Raw genomic sequence first — 21,436 nt, 5'->3', positions numbered from 1 at the left:
GTCCGGTCTTGTGTCACACCATCATGAGATAAACACACAAATAAGATGAAGATGAATTCAAATGTCTTTAAGAATCCACAAGAAGGTAAATACACAATTGACAGGCAGGATGCTGACATATTGACGTAGCAGACCGGACCAAAACAGACTGCACAGACTATTATTGGGACCATTGCTTTTTTTTTTTTTTTTTATATTCAGCCTTTCAAAGTTTGATGCTTTTCTTCTATGACCGTGACTCCAAGGTCTTCATAGATGAAAGTAGTCAGATAAGTACAGTTTTGTCAGATTACAGTACAGTTTATTTTAAGACAGAATACAAAAGTTCTGATTCATTTAGAACAACTTGTGAGAGCTGACCGCACTAATGTCAAAGACTAGCATTGCACTGGCCTTTTGCTTTGCACCATGCAGTCATTTTAACTAATATATTAGCCACACAGCAAGATCTTCATTTGCGTCACTGTGAAACCCCTTGACATTTGTAATGATTTCTCTCACTTTCTCCACTAACCTACATTTGAAAATTAAAAACCTATAATTATCTTCAATTAACGAGTTAAGAGTAATCAGTGATTAAGGGAATAAAGTGAAAGGGTGGGGGGACTATTTTCATTATAATTTCACTCTCCTTTTCTTAACTTTCACCTTTTATCTTAGCTGGTGTCGGTATGGTACAACATTTTTAATTAACCTTGTAAGTGCGTGTTTGAGTGTTTCCTCTCTCTGGTGGCCAGAGCTGTCTGTAAACCTCATTACAAAATGGGTCCTCTTCTGAGGTATGAAGGGACTGGTGACAGTTGTGTCCACTGAGCATTCATTACATAGCCGCTGGGTGACCAGGAATCGACTATGCCAGCTCGAAGTAGAACAAGATGAGCAGCAGTGTAGCAAGCAGTTCCTCAGATTTTGAAAGAGAGTGTGTGGAGACAAATCATTGGGGCAGCCATCACTACCAGCTACCAGTGGTCAACATTAAACCTTTTCTCTTTATCGATATGGTTTTTAATATGTTCAATATTATGTGATCCATCTGAAGAAAAACTTTACTACACTGAAAAAAATTATATATATAAGGAAAACATATTATTCCTTAATATTACAGACAATTCTGTTATCCTAAAACACAAAACAATGTGTAATTCATAACATGAGTAAAACATCTGTGAAAAGACTGCAAACTGGGTCCTACTTATAAAGTGCATTCAAAGGTTTAGGGGGGTTTTTTTATAGTTTTTTTTTTTTTTTTTTTTTTTTTTTTTTTTTTTTCAATGTATTCTTTTTTTTTTTTTTTAGATTGTGAAATATTATAAAAAAATTAAATAACTCTTTTTGTATTAAAGCCCTGCACACTTTTTTCTTAATCCCGCTCCTGCTGAATTTCTGAACATTAAATTTACATTTAAATTTAGTCATTTAGCAGACGCTTTTTCCAAAGCGACCTGCAAATGAGGTAAATAGAAGCAATCAAAACTAACAAAAGAGCAATAGAACAGAAAAAAAGAAAAATAGAAAGCAAGTTTATTTTTGTTTTATTTTTTATTTTATTTTAATAAGACAAATTGATAAAGCAGAATTAAAATAGAATAGAAAGTGCTAAAGGAAGAGGGTCAAAAAGATGGAACAGATGTGTTTTAGTTGTTAACTGAAGATGGCTAAGGACTCAGCTGCATTACAGTGTTACATCCATTACTGTGTGCTCTTGCAAACATTATATTACATACATTTTTTGCACATCAGGGAGCCGCTATCACTATACTGAGTATTTAAATCATTTTGGAAGCAGCTCAGGGTTGCCAAATTAAATTTCTTTGCACAGAACTCGGCTGATTTTAAACTGTTGCGGCAGGTTGATTTTCTCCCCTGGGTTTAAGTTTTGAATTATTGTACAAATTACATTTGACTGAAGTGCTTGTATTGAACATTTTGCATTCTACCTGTGATAAAACTGTGGTAGATTTTACATTTTGTGAAGGATGGCCACTGGTACTTAGCCATTTGGCTGGGTTTATGCTCAATCTACATAATGGTGACTGTAAAATTGTTATTTTAGGTATGGCAATTATATTTTGAGTTTTGATATTTGGGATATGGTCATTGTGCTACTAAAGGGGCTAATTTAACACCTTAAACCCAACAATAACTCAACCCTCAAACCCCCGTCCTCTTTTGTGAAAACGAAAATATGGTCACCCTATCTAAAATACCCTATGCCACACAGACACCTCAATATTTGGCAAATGAACACCAAAAACAAAATGAGAAGCAACTTTTGAAAGAGCAGAAAAAAAGTTGACAAGTTGACTGAAATGACAAGACACGTCTCAAAAAAGGAATAAAACAGGGCAAACGGACAACATAATGCAAACACAGAAAGTAATTAATTCACAGTAAGTGTTTAAAAAAGGCAGTGCATGTTTCTACTGGTGCTACTAAATAATAATTTTATATATATATATATATATATATATATATATATATATATATATAAAGAAAGAAAGAAAGAAAGAAAGAAAGAAAGACAGTGCTGTATATAAAAAAAATTAAAAAAATAATATACTATACATCTAAACAGACTCTTTTTCATTCCATTCTTCTGCAGGTGCTTCATGTGTGCTGAGGATTAGTGCATGGAGGCTGAAAAGGTCATGCACCCTTCCTGGCATTTCTGAGTCAGCCCAGATCCAGTAAGCTCAGATGCAATAACCTCCAGTGTTAAATGCTCAGGCCCAAAGTCTTCTAAGAAAGAATACCGCCCCCCCCCCCCCCCCCCCCCGCACACACAAAGTGCCCACTGGTGTGCAATATTGTGACAATTTCATATCCGTTTCTCAGATCCTGACCAAAACTGCAACAAGATAACAGACTTCCATTTGAGTGTACAACTGTCTTACAGACTCATTCCTTAGCAGTCTACCAAAGCCTGTCAGATTTAGTTAGCGTTATTTACAAACAACATTCATATGGAGCAATGCCTCTCAGAGTTGGAGAAAACTGTGCATTTATTATTAAGCATGCAACTGTTTAACTAATGATCATAAATGATCTTGAATGAATGTTATTTTGACCAGAGGGCTTTCAAAATTGCATTTGGCCTGTGACAAAATGACTTTAAACCGTGTATTTTTATTAATATTAATCCGCAAGCTCAAAGCAAAGAACTGAGTTTATGTGGTTCTGCCATGAAAGCAGAGACTAAGCAAGGATGTTTGCAGTGAAGATTAAAATAAGCATGCAAAGATATTCAACAGAACTAAAAATAAAATAAAATAAAATAATATTAAATTAAATTAAATATTAGGCTGAACTCTAATTAACTGTTCAATAATGACAGTTTCAAGAGAAGAGTGAGGAAGACTATAGCTATATAAAAATGTACTTTAAAACATTAACATCAGGAGATTTGGATGTGACATGGTTGTAACAAATTATGATTACAGCATTGTTTGCCTGTTATTAGTAAAATGCTGAAATTACACAAAATAAAAACTAATACAGACAGAGTTTGTGCCTCTTTGCATCACACACCATTACAAAGATAAGTTTGAAATTCAAGCTGTGTGATCGCTGCATGTTCAAAAACACAATGATGTGAATGCTGCTCCGTATAAGGGTTAAACAACAGAATAAGGGAATCTCATAATATCTCCAGTGTCTTTATATGAGGATGTTGACAGTAGCAACACTTTGTGTAGCAACATCAGTGCTGCGTAATTTTGGTCATATTCTGATACATACTAGCAGCAAGATACATATTTTGGTTACAAGAAATGGAAGCAACACAGTGTTGTTCCTTTAATAAAGTAATCAGAAATCTGGCTCATGTAAACAGCTCATTTAGAATGTCCTATACACTGTAAAAAAAAAAAGTTGCGTCAACTTAAAAAAATAAGGCAACTTATCGCAAGCGCTTTTTTGAGTAAACTTAACAAACAGGGACTAAAGTCCACCCAACTTAAAATAATAAATTAATATCATAAGTTGTCACAACATAAATAGTCATGTTTACCTAATGAATAACAGAACAAAATATTTTTTGTTTACTGAACACAAATAGGCCTATTATCTATAGGCATACACTAATTTTATATTATTTAAATAGTCTAAATAAATAAAAGACAGACCATAACATGGGTCAAATAACTTTTTTTTATTATTGAAAGTTTGTCCAAAGCACAAGGACATACCAAGTCTTGTATATTAACTTCTTTACTCCATGCATTTTACACTAAAATCAATGCATGGAACATAATGCATGTTAAAGAAATCCAGTGTTAATTATACCTTAATACGTTAGCAGTCTTGTGGCATGAAGTACCTTATCACATGTATTTAACATTTTTGGTTGATTTTTAAAGAAACTATTATGTGAAAACTACTATATTGCATATTTTAACATCAACCTAAGAGTTCCTCAAAACGAAGTTACTATTTTGTCCAAGAACCCAAAACAAGTGCAAGCATCAGAGTAAACCACAAACATTACTCAGTTATTATAAATGCACTGTACATTTTTGTCAGAACATCAACATTGAAACTATAATTACAATGATATGCCTGTAATCCACTCTTGGCCTTGGAAGTACCAGTGTCTACATAGAAATCAAATATAATTAGCTCAGCCTGAGAAAAAAAAAAAAAAGGGAGAAAAATTAAACTAAAAAAAAACTGAAAAACAATATCAATGTGTTGATTCATGTTAAGTACTCACTTTTTACAACCTTTGCCTAGTTCACATAAAAATGAAAGTTCTTTCATCATTTACTCGCCCCCAAGTTGTTCTAAACCTGTGTGAACTTGGAGGAACTTGTGTGAGCTATCTCTTTAAGGCAAAGGTTGTAACAAATTAATACTTAACATAAATTAATACATTGAAATAAAACAGTATTGTTTTTCAGTCATTAACTATAAAAGTATAAAAAAAACAATGGCCAGTGGAAGAACCTCATTCAGAAGCCTTTGTCCATTTAGCAAAGTTTAGACTTCAATGACTGTACTCTTGCAGAGCAGGTACCACCAAGATCCATAAAGATCTTTTGTATAACTTCAAAAGTATACTTGAGTTCTTTTGGATACTCCATATTGAGTGCATACAAGAGACCGAACAAGTATGCAAATGCTGCTGGCAGATCTGTAATGTCCTGAAGCACAATGGCCTCTTCCAGGATTATGGCCAGGTTGATTACAGTTGGCAGTGATGTGACAGCGGCAACATCATCTTCGACCACAGTAAGGATTCCAATCTTTACACCTTTGGTGCTGTGGTCCTCGGGATCAGTATCCTGGGAGAATAATGGATGGGAGGTATTAATGGAAGTGTAAATTTACATACAATAATTATCATCATCATCGTTGTTGTGCAAGTAAACTGAATACATGTCAAATATATTTTAAAAAAGGATTTAGAAATAGGGTATGAAAATGGTAAGTTACCAGGCACATCTTGAGAAAACATGCTGGCTTCTCACGCAGAAAAATAGGCAATCCCTTAAGAGCTGTTATTTTCCGATGTGTGGTAATGTCACTCACCTAAAAAGAAAAAACATTTCGTTTGTAAAATCTGCTTTGGTAGTTAAAGGTACAGTACACACAAAAATGATTCTGTCATCTTTTACTCTCCCCTTATGTCATTCCAAACCCATATGACTTGCTCTCTTTTTTGGAACAAGGAAGATTTTTTTTAATGTACAGATTACTCTGAGGCATCAAAAATGTAAAACCATCATAAAATTGGTCCACAAAACTCATGAACTGTTTCCTAATTGACAACTGCTTTGAGTTGAAAAACAGACTTTATTTACTAACATTTTTTCCTATCTGCATGTGTTCATTCAACGTAGTATGTCATGACTAATTAAAAGCCAACTGGTTATTGCTTAAAGGGTTAGTTCACCCAAAAATGAAATTTCTGTCATTAGCACTCACCCTCATGACGTTCCACACCCGTAAGACCTTTGTTCATCTTTAGGTATTTTTGATGAAATCTATGAAGTTTTTTTTTATCTCCGATAGAAAACAATGTAATTACCATCATTCAAAGTAGAAAAGTAGTAAAGATATTCTACAAAATATTCTATAAAATATTCAATGTGACTACAGTGGTTTAACTTTATTCTTATTAAGTGACAAGAATACTTTTTGTGCGCAAAAACAAAACAAAAATAACTTTATTCATTAATCTCTTCTCTTGCCTGTCAGTCTCCTGTGTAGTTGACACAATGCAGCGATTCCGTGTTTACGCCATAACTCAGTATTGGCCGGCTCTGTTCACGTGACGTGATGCATACATGTGATGCTGACGCAGGAGCCGGCGTTCTGTCGTATACACGGAAGTGCTGCACTGTGTCAACTGCGTAGGAGACTGACAGGCAAGAGAAAAGATTAATGAATAAATTTGTTATTTTTGTTTGTTTTCGCGCACAAAAAATATTCTCATCGCTTCATAAAATTAAGGTTGAATCACTGTAGTCACATTAACTATTTTAACAATGTGCGTAATACCTTTCTGGACCTTGAATGAAGGTAATTATGTTGATTTCAACAAAAATCTCTTAATTTGTGTTGCAAAGATGAACAAAGGTCTTACTGGTGTGGAACGACACGAGGGTGAGTACTTAATGAAAGAAATTTCAACCAACCCTTTAAAATTTGAAATCCTGCAAAATGCCATTGGTTTCAGCATTTCTTGAGAAATCACTTTGAATGAATGCAAAAAGGCCTTGAAAAAATTTTAACTATCAAATGTCACTGTATATAAATGACTGAAATTTCTTCTTTCTTGCTAAATTTCTCCTTTTATGTTCTGCAGGGCAGAGGAAGTCTTAATGGTTTAGAACACGTGGGTAAGAAAAAGATTACAGAACAATTTCAGGGTGAACAATTATAATTTTACATTTACCTCATTACTAAAAGTAGCAAGGTTAATTTATTTTGTTTAGTTTTACTGTTATGTGTTAGACCTAATATATATATTTTTTTAAATGCGCAAAATTGCATCAATGGCCCTATTCAGAAAGCTGTAAATACTGCATTTTTTTTTTTTTTTTTTTTTACATATTAAAGAATATTGAGATTACCTGTTCATCCAGCTTGTCCAAAAGAGTCTTCATTTCTTCTCCAAATGCATCTGTTCTCTTTCTGTACAGTTTCAGGAGAGGTGTTGTGTATTTTTCAAGGGACATGTTGAACTTCTCCAGGAGGTCAACGTTACTGATACGAAAAAACTCCATGCAGATCTATTAATTAAAAAAATAAATAAAAACATTAATAGGAATGACCAGAAAGTTTTGCTAAATAAAATGTTCTAATATTTCTAATAGTAATTATAATATTTCTAATAGTAATTATAATTAAAATAATAATAGAAATTAATATTAATAAAAACCAGAACACAGGTAACAACATTTGCTATTAAATAGCTTACCTCATCCTTTAGAAAAAGAGCAGGCCATCTCTCTCTGATTTCCTCAACTAGTGGCTGAATCTCTACAACTTCTTTGCGGCGAAGAGAAAATGTTTCTTGCATCTTCTGTTGAATGAGTGTTGAATCAATCCTTTTTTTTTTCATTTCATCGATCATGATAAGTCTCACCTCCTCAAGCGAATCATCTGTCTGGCCCTCAGGATGGTCCGGTAAAAAGTTGACCTCTGCTCTTTTAGGCTTTTTTATGGTGGCCGTCACACCCTCATGTGATTTTCTTTTAGTGTTAACACTAACTTCTGAACAACCAGCCTCTCTCAATTTAGCTCGATAATTGCCAAGCTTAAACTTGATACTCATAACCCATCCATCCCAACCTGTGCGTTTGCCAGGTTCTGCAAGGCAAGGATGTTTTTGTACTAGAGCAGAGGCAACTGACTGGACCTCATAGGCATCGGGGTAGGCTTTAATTTCAAAAATTGCTTGCACAATCTTGTCCAGAATCTCACACTTCATGTCCCTTGGGACATTCAGAGGCTTCTTTGTCTGCTGGTATATCTCATTGGCTTTACGCAGCCTGAGCTCCACATCCAAAGAAAAGGCAGGTATGTTAAAAGTAGAGGGCCACTGTTCAACACTTCTAAGATTTCTTGACACAGATGATTCAGGGCTTTGGACATCATTTTGACAACTTGTCATGCTTGCTGTATCAAGTGAGGACACTGAACTTGTATCTGTTGAGTCCAATGGAGGAGATGCTTCCCACAGAACCTTTAAGGTTGCCTTTGCTGCTGGCAATTCTTTGATGTCATTCAAGTTACAAAGTTCATTGTTAAAGTCCGGGTCTTCAAATTGTAGTGAGAATCCAGATTTGAGCTGTAATGTCTCACTAAGGAAAGACTTCAAATGGTCCACAGATGCAGGCCTTTCAGGCAGCTCTACCCTCCGGATGTTGGTAGGGGAAATGTGAACCCGCAGCAACATGCTCACTATAGAAAGCAGAACGTAGAGTCAAAAGCAGTCATCATTAATTCACTGGGACACATTTATTTTCCATTCTTAACAGCAATAATAGGAACATAAGTGAATATATTCTAGTGTGTGGAATGTAGTGTCTGATCAAGAATAGAGACACAACTGTCATCTCTTATCTCCTAATGAGTTAAAAACACTTTTGGAGTCACAAGCACTTTCATACCAACTTTGTATGCTGTCAATGGATGGAAGTCATTCAGCATGTCTGGATCAAGAACATGAATGTCACTAAAACTGCTTTCCTTTATCTCAAAAGACCTGAAATGTTCAAGATACCAGGCTGACAGTTTTTTACAAAGGAATGACACATCTTTGGGGGTCACTACACAGTTCAGTATTTTGAAAAATTCTGGCAAGCCACTACATTGTCCTGCAGAGATAATCATGCCAGCTGAATATCGAACTCCATGCAAATGAATAGTGCAGGAGAGAGACACTTGGCTTGTATTTGGATACCTTCTCTCAATTGCTGACATAACTGGGGCTTCAAGAGAAGCAAGTGTGAAGACCTTTGCTTTCTCCACATGTAGTGACTGTTTGAAAAAGTCCTCACCATCCAGATAATACGCCATCATTTGTTGATGCTTCATGGAAAGTGTCAGTAGAACATTCTTAAAGTTTTGAGTGTCATGGACTACTTTTTTAAAGTAACTGTGTTTTGCCTCAAAGCGCATTGTCCATAGTGACACCAATGGTCCAAAACAACGAATCAAATGAGGGTAATGGTTAATGTAATGGTGTTTTGGACGTAGACTTAAGTTAGGAAAGGTTTCAGTAAGCAAGTTTTGATGATCTTTGATTTTGCTCTCTAGGTAACAAAGAGACTCCTCTGAAAATTTTGAAGATAGAACTACCTCAACAATGACTTTCAGGTCCATTAGAATCTCCCAAGATGGTTCATTTTCAGGAATTTTGTGACCGATCATAAGAGGCAGCAATCGTAAAAGTGTCCAGTTCTCATGCGCGTTACCACCTACTGTACCCTTGGTGAAACTTGACTTGGTTAATACCTTTGGCTTGTTAACCCGGTCTGAATCTTTGTACGGGAAGGACTTAATGCAATGATTGAGCTCATCAAATGAAAATTTTCCTTTTGAAATTAAATCTTTCAGGCACAAAGACAGTTCTACAGGTACAATGCCTTCCAAAAAATCATGTAATGCATCAGGAGGGAAACCAGTGACAGGATGAAAGAAAGACAAGTGTTTGCTTAGCACACATTCCCCCTTCACACCACTGACATTTTGCAAACTTCCATCTGTCTGCACTTCCTGGACAAAAGAATTGTGTTCTTCTACAGTTCTTAATTTGAAATCACTGATCTCAACCTTACCAGATTTGACTTCAGGCTTACTGATCAAACAAAATCTGCACAGTTTGTCAGAATTGAAGCTTTCTTGAAAGCCTGCCAAGCTATGGGCTCCCAAATTATCAGCACATACGCAAAAGACTGTCCCCTTTACGTACTGATTCAGAGCAGGCACAAAAACACCTGTTTGCTCCAAACACTTCACATCTTTCATCAGTGGATCAAGAAATTTCTCGTATCCAAAGAGGCGCACATCATCACTCTTACCAAGGACAGCAAGCTGAATCGAGTAAAGACTAGAGCGGAATTTGGAAGGCAAGTTTAGAACCACCCAATAAATGGCAACAATCTTATGGATTTTTCTCGAAGTGCCCAAGGGATTGCACACTTCAAATTCATCCACATACAGTCCCAAAGATATTGCAAGGTCTTTGTCACCTAGAAGTCTGTTCTCCTTGAAGAAAGAACCATCTTGAAAAGACTCAAAATGTCCAGGAGTAGACTCTCCACTGAACACAATCTTATCCAAAAGATCTTTACGACCTAGTAAGCGCTCCAGAACATGATACAAAGACACATAAACAAAGTGATTTTTGTGTGTCCTGTCATAGAGATACTCTGTTGGCTCAATTACAGAGAAGTGTTCTTTGAAATATATATTCCTTCTGTGGTCTGTGGACAAACTTCCTTTTTCTGAAGTAGTCAGGAGAAGAGGATTGGTCTCAAAAATTGCACTGTTAATTTCCTGAAGGATATAATTATCTACATCAATTTTTCGTTTGACCAAAATATTTTTGATGCTTTCAACAGCAAGAGACTTGGAAAAGTGCAATATATCATGCATTTCCTCAACTATGTTGTGGATGGCACTCTTTGATATATGCAAGACTGTTTGCATTTTCAAAAATACAGAAGCCAGTTTATGCTCAAGAATTTCAATATCCACACTTTCAGTGTCAGTAGCCGTTTGAACAGTCTGTGAGGACTCCCCAGCATCATGGTCATCATTATCTTCAAAGTTCAATGCTGTATCAGTGTTAATGTTCTCAGTTTCAGTAATGACCGAGTTTCTTAAATCAACTGTTGTGTGAGTTTTGTGTTTCCTAGTCCTGTGAGAGGCAAAATTTGTAAGCCTGTTGGTTTTATACTCACAGCCAGAAAAAGGACACCGTACAGTTTCATGCCTTTTTAGATGTCCTTTAAGATGTCTAAAAAAAATGCTTTCACTGCAAACATTTTCAAACTCACAAAGCTCACATTTAAATGATAGGCTAACTTGCCTAATAGTTCTGCGGGTGTGGCAGCGTGACAAATGCGATCTCAAAGCACTTTGTGTCCGGAATGAGCAGACACAATCTGAATATAGGCAAGGCCAATTTGTTCCTTTATGACCTTGTCCATGACGAAGCCTGTAATGCTTTACCAGGACCTCTGGGTCAGAATTTGAAAATTTACAATATCTGCATTGCATTTCCTCCTATGGACTAATTCGCTGTGAAAACATAATTTTTTCAACAGTTTATCCTATTTTTATATGGCTTTTTTTTTATTCAAAAGGGCACAAAATCTGTAACATTATACTAAATTTTATGAATATCACACGATTTTTCCATCAAACGATTATTCAAATAAAATCCCTTTTCCCATTAGCAATCTTCTCTCAAAACTTGAAAAGACGTGCACAGTGCTCATTTACTTTTAAAGCAATTGCAGGAATATGTCTAGATGGTCAATACATTTTTGTCTATACCCATGAGCAAACATCTCATTTAATATTCTAACATTATTTTCGCAATTTCTCCATTATTTAAACGACTTCATTTAATGCATTTTTCAGTGTGGTAAATCAGTAAACCACTGCTAAATTAGAATAAGCCGTCAGTCTGTGAACAGAGCAAGATACATTACATAACTAATAAAATATTATAAAATTATTTTCTATATTTTCGATTATAAAAATGATTAATACACAACAGTTATTTTAAAGAAAAAGCTGGACTGATCAGGCACGACACCACTCCTCACATCAGCATCGACTGAGTAACACTGCTAAATTAGATTACGCCATCAGTTTGGGAAGAGCACAATATAGGCTATTATATGTGACAAATAACATAGGCGATTATATAAATGATTAATACATACCATTTATTGTCCAGAAAAGGTGGATTGATTAGGCAGGACACTGTCACCCGCTTCTTATACTTTTATCATCAACTTTTGGAAACCGCCGTCTTCTCACCTGCATCAACCTCTGAAAACCCCGCGAAGTAGCTTAGTCTCCTACTGCGCATGCGTTCACTGTTCAAACGAGAATCGCGAGATTTAATGAAAACTAAAACTTCTTAGTAAGATCAACATAACATTGCACGTTTTTAACATTTAAGGAACGAATTTGTTGAATTAACTTAGTATCATGCATGAACACTTTCAATAAAAATGTCTTAGTTCAATTTACTGTTTTATGTTTATTTGGAGGACTTTTTGTTAGTTGGCTTTTTTACAGTGTAGAATATTACTTAACAATAATCATTTGTATCAGTGCAATCATTTTTATATATACATACACGTTTTGGATTATTACGTATATGCATCTAATATTCCAACAGGTTCTGAAAAATAAAGGCTTACCCAGAACATGGACCTTAATCAGAAAATCAGTATTAGAACATGGTCCCCGAATAAAATCTTTAGAAAGATAAAATAGGCCGAATATGGCTGAACACCCACTGGAAAGACAGTTTCACAATTCACGCAACAACAGATACATTACAGGCCTGTGCTACTTAAGATAGTATAATGTATAAAAAATTTGTGAAAGTGCTTCCCTTAGTATTCACCCCCCCCAGCCGTAACTCTCTTTTAGCTCTGAAGGGAAAGTTTACCCCATGTGAGCCTTGCACAAAGTCCCTGGTTATGCAAGAAAATATGAATCATTCATGCTTTCAGCCTTAGAGCTACAGCTCTGAGAACAGGGGCAGTGACATCAGTAATGAACCCAGCCACAACCACACACTTACAGAGACACAGCCACTGCAATCCTAAAATTACCACCAATTTCCGAGTTTGCATCCATGTTTGAGACTCTTGAAACGTATATTCAATTGTGATATTTACCAAAATGACAATGTGGAAGATTCAGGTGGGAATATCATTGCATTAGAAAACAAAGCAAAAAAGGATAGCAGCACAAAAATGAATGAATGAATGAATATTATATTATAAATATGTTATATTTATGTATTAAATTAACAACAATAATAATAATAATAATAACAATAATAATAATAATAATAATAATAATAATAATAATAATAATAATAATAATAATAATAATAATAATAATAATAATTTTTAAACCAAAACACTGAAACCGAAATTGACATTTCAGAAATTCAATTTGTGTAACTGGACTTGGTATGATGTTCAGGGTGTTGTGCACTCAGGTGAAAAATTAAACCACTCATAGAAAAGTTATTCAAAAATATACTGCCTCTTAATGTAGCAGACAAACATGACTATTGTAGCATATTTTTTGGTTACAGTGAACTGTCCACACAGCTGACATGTTTATCTGTTGTAGCTCGTTCAGTTGTGTATACATCACACCACAAGAGTTTAGATGTGCTGCATGAATAATGTATGCTAATCTAGATAGCTGTTACAGTTTTTAAATTGTTGAAAATATATTGATCACAGAGATGTTTGGAGCAGAATGGCCTCACTCTTCTTTTAAGCTTGAAAGAACCCATTTTTATCTATTTCTAGTGCATAAGCTTGAAACTACTCATCAGCTGAGTCTAGAAAATAGAAATTGAAAGAAAGAAAAAAAAAAAAAAATGCCATGCCAAAAATTCCAAAAGACGTTGAGTAAGTCAATGCTGGAAACGGTTTTTAAGAAACCTGGCTGTCTGTGCATTTAATATGTTTAATCATGTTTTGTTTTTGTCAAAATCAGTGCTACATGGCTAGTGAAAACAAAGAAAATGTGATGTAGTGAAAAAGGTAGGAAGACTTCAACACCTATGATGCAATGGGGTCAATCGCACCATGAACACAATATATGTTAAAGTAAACTTTTTTTTTTCTTTTTTTTTTAGCCCTGGATCTGTCAAAACTCTCCCAATTGGCACATTTTACTCCTCATTAAAGACTTTTGCTGACAAATCTTGATAAGTGTAACAGAAAAAAATAATACTCATTACTAAATTTACTTATACTATCAACACTTTATCAATAAAAAACTGATTGAAAATCTGCAAACTTAACCTTTAATAATCCTAACTAGTAAATGGACACGCTATGCTAGAAAACTCGGGAGGCAGGCAACATGTTTTGGACAGATCCAGAGATGTCCATGCATAAACAATATCCCATTATCAGAACTGTGAAACAGAGAGATAGTAGAAAAAAAAAGACATGGAGCTTCTGGGAGCTAACGCTGCAGGCAATGCCTACAGGGCAAAAGGTTTGAAGACTGCGAGTTAGTCTCCTAGAAACAAATGCATACAAAAACACACGCACACACACACACACAATCACACAACATACATACACACATACACACAAAGGGAAAGCATACCCACATGCATTGAATGTATTTAGGCAACTTGTATAAAAGACAGAGTAATAATGTATACACACATTCACTCCAACTTTTTAAACTCTCAAAACTCCATTTTAGCACAATGAATAATGAAGCGCACAGCCAAAATGCAGCAATTAGCTCAGTCGATTTGCAGCACACATCTGCGACAGACATGCTCTCCCCGGATATAAAACGCTGCTTTTAGAGACTTTTACACTTCATGAAAATCCAATGCTTCACTGTGAGCACACTAAGGGGCAAAGACTCACAGTCAGCACAGCGCAGTGAGCACTTCCTCTTTAGAGAGAGAAATTGCATACGAATGTGCATTTAATCTTTATAGCAATTGGCTAAAGCTCCACCTCTGCCTTTTTTTCTGATGAACACTCACTTATTGTTTGAAATTTGTCTATGAGCTGAAAAAAATGCCATCTTGCATTTTTTTCAGATATTTATTTCTTTATTTATGTTTGCTGTTGAAAATAGCTCTGCTGTTTAACAATGGCTCAGCATAATTGCACCGATAATGAACTTGTTTAGTGGACTGTTATACTGAGTATTTGCAAAATATTGCATATGGAAACGATAGCATTAAAAGCAGTTCCAGACTCTGAACATGTGCCATGAGTCGATGGGCACAGCAGCTTGTGCGCATATGAAGATGTTTTAGAAGAATCGCTTTCTATGTACTTTTCTTCTAAACTGGAACAATGATTGAACCCAGTAATATATATATATATATATATATATATATATATATATATATATATATATATATATATATATTATTCAAAAGGCATGTGGCGCTACAGTACAAACATTTCTCTAAAATATCACCAGTAATATTTACCTAAACATAAGAATTCAACCAACTAACACACCATCTAGCATCAAACCTTTTGAAATAAAGAGAACAGGTGATAGAGGGACCCTCTTTTCTGACTAAAGTGGTGCAATTTCCTGCTGGAGCAGCGTAAAGGTGAACTCAAAGCACCACTTAACCTTTTGCCTAATGGTAGCCAGACATGCAGCAATCATCTTTTAAAATCCCTCGTGTTTATTTCAAACACAGATTATTATTAGAAATATATTTATACACACAACTCTAACTTCAACAGAGTGAAATCAAAAAAATGTTTTGGTAGATCCAATTATTAGGGATGCACGATAATATCGGCACAACATCGTTATCGGCCGATAAAAGCTTAACATGACCATCATCGGTATCGGCCGATATGAATATTTCTGCGATGAGCCAAACCGATATTCTCCAAGTGAAATAATTGACCTGTTTTTCAGATGTGAATGTCTGTCTACATTTGTAAAATAATACATTTATGGTAGAATCAGTACAGAAGAGATACATGGATTTCTCTTCAGTAAAATTAAAGTTTAAATATATCAGTATATATATCGATATCGGCCAAAATTATTTTGAAAATATCGGCATATTGAATATCGGCCAAAATCCAATATCGTGCATCCCTACCAATTATCAGTTTAATGAAATGTTCTACACACTAACTGCCACAGAGACAGAGGTCCTCAGGGCCGCGATGACCACCAATCCAAATTTCTCCTGCAGCACTGTGAGTGACTATAATCCTCACCACTCCATTAAATTCTGTTTTATGCTAATCCCATCCCCTTCATCAAAGGCCTGTGTTTTATTGTGTGTGTGAGACAAAGAGACTGAGACAGACTGAAAGGAGGAGCCATGTTAAAAGAAGTGTTTATGTGTTTATTTGTTTTAGCAAGGACTCAGATCCGCCTCTATCCTTCTGCTATCCAGCTGAAGCTGCAGCTCTGAACTCTGGACCGAGTACAAGCATCGTAATCCCTACTGTCCACATCGTGACATTTCTACAAGCAAACAAATGCATAAATACAGTTCCCTTTTCTCTGACTGCATTTTGCATTGCTTCGGAAGATATTTTAACCATTTGTTTGTGGGTCAACGATGTGACACTGACATTGACTTCAATCTCATTTGTGATGAGCATGTTTTCAGTTCTTGAATAAAAAAAGAATAGTGAGGTCAAGAACGTCTAGTGCATGAGAATATGTTTTTCAGTATTGTTTTAGACTGGTCATTCATTAATTGGCTATTTGTACTGATATGTCAAGATATGTCAGTGTGGTATAACCAACATAAACCATAAAGCATGTAACATGAAAATATATGGAAAAAGGTAAAGTTCAGTACAAATGGACTGACACAAATGTCATAAACAACCTTGGAAATGTTTGAAAACCTATTTGAATTTAATGATTAAGATGTGCACAATCATGTGTCTTCAAGGTAAAATGTTACATATATATATATATATATATATATATATATATATATATATATATATATATATATATATATATATATATATATATAAATATATATATATGTGAAACATACATAAATACAAATGACATTTCTAAGAGGGTAGCACTTGCTAGATTTTAAAAATATTCATTATTTTCATCATCTTCCTTATTTGCCATTTACCCACTCAACTATAGTCTTGCTAGGGTTTAGTAAAGGCAAATAAACAATCAGTTTTTCTGAGGGCTGGTCACATGTTTTTGAGAATCAAAATTCTGTCTACTTTAATGCACACTCATCAGGTTGCTACTGCAGCCAGTCATAGAGCAACTGATGGCCAACCTACAGCATGGCGAATCATAACCTTGGACTCTGTTTCACCACCAAAAACACCTATATTTCAAAACACATACATTATAGCATGCTATATTTAGTAAGCTGTCAAGTGCATGCTATATTTCATGAAGGATCTCTTGATATTGATTTTACACAGCCTGATCATGGTTTAAGGATGTCAGACACAGGCATTTTTCACCCGCTGGGTATGTCAATGATCCATCAAGCGGGCATGAATAATTTTCGTGTATAAATAATTTTCACGTTCGCAGTGTGGAAATATGGTCCCACTGTATCACAAACATCTCCGCTCCGTGTTGGTTATCATAAATACATTGGTTGCCTGAAATGATCTTCTTTCTAAACTTAAAAAAAAGTATAAGAAATATTTATAAAAGAATATACAAATGCACTTTTATTTTACATTGTTAATTTTAAATAAAACACAATGGTCTGGTTCGAGCTTTGTATTTCTCAGTACGTCAGTTTTGTACCTTTTGTTTGATTTATTTACTTTCTTTTCTTTATTCTGCCTCATCTTGGTTCACAGATTAATTTTGTTTTTATAGTTCTGTCATTGTTGCCAAAGACAGATGGTGGATGATTTGTGAAATTTTGTTTACCGCTTCTTGTTTTGCCTACGAAAACTTTTCAACAGTTCCTGCATGGCCCTGTTCTTTCTAAGAAACAGTCAATAGGTCAATTTCTTCCCTGAAATACAATTTACTTTCCCTCTGTTCTTCAGTCAGCAATTGTTCCTGTTGTCAATTTGAGACTCTCTCTCTCCCGTGCAAACAGCTTTTCTTGTACAACAAAAAGCAAAGTGAAAGCAATACTGACAAACTACACTTTGACTGGCTGGCCTCTTCACATATATTCAGATTAGAAGACATGAGCTTGTGTCCCCACTTTGGAAATTGCTACATTGCCTGGAAATATGACAAGAGTAAGCCGTTCAAGAAACATATCATGCTTTTAACATAAAAGCGAAAAATCAAAGTTTGGCTTTGACGTATTATGATATTCAAAACCTAAGGTGATAAAACAGAGGTTAAGTCAGATTTTTAAACGTTTCCCACCGAAAACAAATGCTGATAGATGGAGTAGTTCTGTTTGATTCACTTTTTATGTCTAGGTTTTTATTCCAACAGTGTCTGTCTGCCGAGTCTCATTTACTCACGTAATGTGTCTCATTTGATCATTTAACTGGTTATTACGGACTGGTATTGAGCATATAAATGTAATGGAGATGGTATCAATTACTTGCCTTCTGACATTATTATTAATGATAATTATATTAAAAATAAAATCTAAAGTTTGCTAGACTCCCCACTGCACCATCTGAGCTCAAACGGATTAAAATGCACATCCGAACGCTCATTTTCATCAATAGTTAATTATAAGAAATAGATATTTCACTACGTTAAGAGGCCTCCGTGGCCTTCAGTAGGTTCGTAATAAAGCCCACATACACAAATGTGGCATAAACACACACGCACACACTTCGCTTCCAGGTTCAGTGAGATTAAACAGGAGAGAGGCACACTTCAGCAGAATCCTGGGAGGAAGCGATATATTACTTCTCTCTGCCTCCTCAATATGAGACAATAAAAGCCCGGCGTGCTCTGCAGTTTCCAGTGCTTATTTCAACCCCGAGGAACTCTGGTTCCAGCCCCAGACTCAGGCTGAAGATGAAGTACAGAACTTACAGCGCTCTCAAAGACATACTGTTATACGAAAGTCTGAAACTCTGGAAGCAGCTTATATTACGTAGATGCTCAGATGGGGAGAAATATATAAGATTTATTACTATCAAGAATCAATCAATTGAAACTTCCACCTCTCTACTCGCTCTCATATATAAGTGCCTTAGCATACTGTTGTAACTTTCAAGACTAGGGAAGGCTAAGCTTGTATTTTTCTATACACTTGCATTTTATTTATTAAGGCTCGACTCTGCATGCAGTGAATTGTGCTATTTCAATTCTACAGGAATCTTTACCTTAAATAATACATGGATTACATTACATAACATAAGATATTTTCTTCTCAGGATTAAGACAAGGCTGCATTACATAGTTAGCTACAGTCTTCAATTGAGTGGAATAATAATGCAGTTCTCTCACTGACCAACAGGGGTCAACACAAGACCCACAGCACAGAGGAATTTTTATAAACTGCCAAAACTGCTTCTGCTCCTCAGCAAGCCCTCATTACACAATAATAAATATTTCAAACAGTAGTATGTCTCATTGTCCCAAGACCCTGTCACATGTGAAGGGCATCCAGTTACTTTTGCAGTCCAACTGTATAAGTCAAACATGCACACACACACACAATATACAGTTCATTCATCACATAGGAAATGTAAGGTCAGCTAAGCTTTAATAACAGGTAAGATTGTCTATTCAAACTTTAGCCCAGCAGTGAGTCACTTTTTTTTTTTTTTCAATTTAAATGTGTGACTCTAAAAAAAAAATTATGATCCTTGACTTTCATGCTGAGATATCTGTGAATTGATATGAATTTAAAAAAAGAGTTCTGATACATATCTTAGACTTCTAACAGAGTTAAATTTGAATACTATAATAAATCTTTGACCACATTAAAGGGGAAATTTGGCAAAGTTTACATGACACAGGCACACATTCAAAATGACAATCTGAAAGTGCCAATAAATAAATTAATAAATAAAATCCTCATCAAATTTCAAGAGGAACAAAGAGTCTCTCTCCCTCTCTTACTTTCTCTCCCGAAACTCCACAGTCATTTTCGGCCCACACATGAAAACCACAGAGTCTGGTTTCATTGCCCCCAGAGCTCCAAACCTGAGACGCTTTGGACCCTGCAAAGCGCATTAAGTCTGTCACCATGCCAGCTTTAGTCAAACCACAAAATTAAAGAGAGTGTTATATCTCCTGATACTCTTACATCGGAGACGAGATGGAACCCTCAGAAACCATCTTGCGAGGCTTTTTTGCTAGTTTGTAAGGGGGGAACCATATGCAAGAACAGCACCAACTGAAAGCAATAGTGAAAGCGATTTGGTCCATGCTACTGGCAGTGTGTCTAATATGACACTCATTTAGCTAATAGCAAGGCCTCATCACAAATGGCGTAATTATGTCAGCCTGTTTCTCTGTCCCCATCACACGGAGCCGCAAAATGATATACGTGGCGATCTCCAGGCAATATGCTGCCGCATGTTGGCCGTCAAATCCCCCTCTGTGTATGATTATTCACCAGCCTCGAACAGGTGCAGCCACACTCTGGCAAATATCAAGTGAGAAAGAGAGACTCGCGTTCCGCTGCCCTACCCCACGGCCCCTCCCTCGCTTTGCAGGCAGCCTGTCCAATGTAATAGAATCTGCTGACAGCAAATTGCTCACCTGCACATTTGAGGGGAAAAAGCACAGTTTCAAAATGTCCCCCATATGGCACAGACAGGTGTCGGTAAGTGGTCGACACTTGCACGAATGCTGGTGCAGATGCCATGAGGAAAAGTTTCTCTGGTTGAAGTTAAGGAGAGAAAAAGTTCAGAGTAATCTGATGGTTTTTTTTTATGATTATACAGTACACATTTAAAATGAATAAAAAAATCTGCAACACTTTCTGTATGGTACAAAAAAAAAAAAAAAGACTCTGAAAGAACATTTCTACCGTTACTGGCAAGAGGAAAAGGAATGATAGATAAGTTCACTTAACATGTATTGCCCTTTTGTGAGAAAAAACATCTTTATGAGGTAAGTTGTCGCAGTTTGAACTTGACATCAACCAGCCTATTAAAAATATTTTCAGCCAAATAATTATGAAATGTAAGACAAAATGCTGAATCTGTGAAATTTAAAGATAACTTTAACCTTATTTTTTTTTTTTTTTAATATATTGTAGTATTACACAGTATTTCACTACTTGTCCCACCCTGGGATTTCTGAAATACCGTAAACAACAACAACAGCCCCACTACTACTACTACTACTACTACTACTACTACTAATAATAATAACAAATAATAATTTTAAAAACAGGTGCCTCAAAAGTCCAAACCTACAGAATAGTTACTGATAATATCATAGAACGACTTCAGCTTGAATAGCGGCATCTAACTTAATAAAATAAACAACAAACAAACGGGAAAATGACACAACACAAAATAAAGCCAAATCACAGACGTTCTTCCTTAGCAGTCTCGCAATTCACTGCATATCATAAATCTAACCAAGAACACATATAGCCTACCTGTTCATGTCGCTTATTTCAGGGATATGTTAGTAATCCGATTCCTAATTTACACAATCGGTGTCCACCATAGACTGTATAAAAACATGGATGTAGTGTCCGTGACGTCACCCATAGGTTTCCGAAAGAGTTTTCTTTTATTGTCTATGGTTTTTGAAACCAAAAGTGGGCAGAGCGGGCCGTCGCCAT

At 35.6% G+C, this 21,436-nt stretch overlaps 1 protein-coding gene and 1 long non-coding RNA gene across 2 annotated transcripts in view; both read right to left on the bottom strand.

Annotated features, from left to right (window-relative positions):
- Positions 1-21,436, bottom strand: part of LOC127970964 (uncharacterized) — a 30,487-nt gene extending 9,051 nt beyond the window's left edge. Inside the window, exon 1 of the long non-coding RNA XR_008156723.1 lies at positions 21,248-21,436. This is a non-coding gene — a long non-coding RNA (uncharacterized LOC127970964). The remainder of the gene's footprint in view (positions 1-21,247) is intronic.
- LOC127970963 (uncharacterized) lies at positions 4,251-12,216 on the bottom strand. The gene is made up of 5 exons (XM_052573679.1): positions 11,910-12,216; positions 7,424-8,409; positions 7,077-7,235; positions 5,434-5,529; positions 4,251-5,282 (listed from the first exon to the last, which is right to left on the bottom strand). Exons 2-5 carry the CDS (start codon positions 8,402-8,404, stop codon positions 4,968-4,970), a joined length of 1,551 nt encoding a protein of 516 aa, XP_052429639.1. The 5' UTR covers positions 8,405-8,409; positions 11,910-12,216; the 3' UTR covers positions 4,251-4,967.

This window comes from Carassius gibelio, chromosome B14 (assembly GCF_023724105.1).
Source record: "Carassius gibelio isolate Cgi1373 ecotype wild population from Czech Republic chromosome B14, carGib1.2-hapl.c, whole genome shotgun sequence".
Classification (NCBI taxonomy): Eukaryota; Metazoa; Chordata; class Actinopteri; order Cypriniformes; family Cyprinidae; genus Carassius; species Carassius gibelio.
The sequence above is the reverse complement of the archived record's forward strand: the minus strand, read 5'-3'. Positions and strand labels throughout refer to the sequence as shown.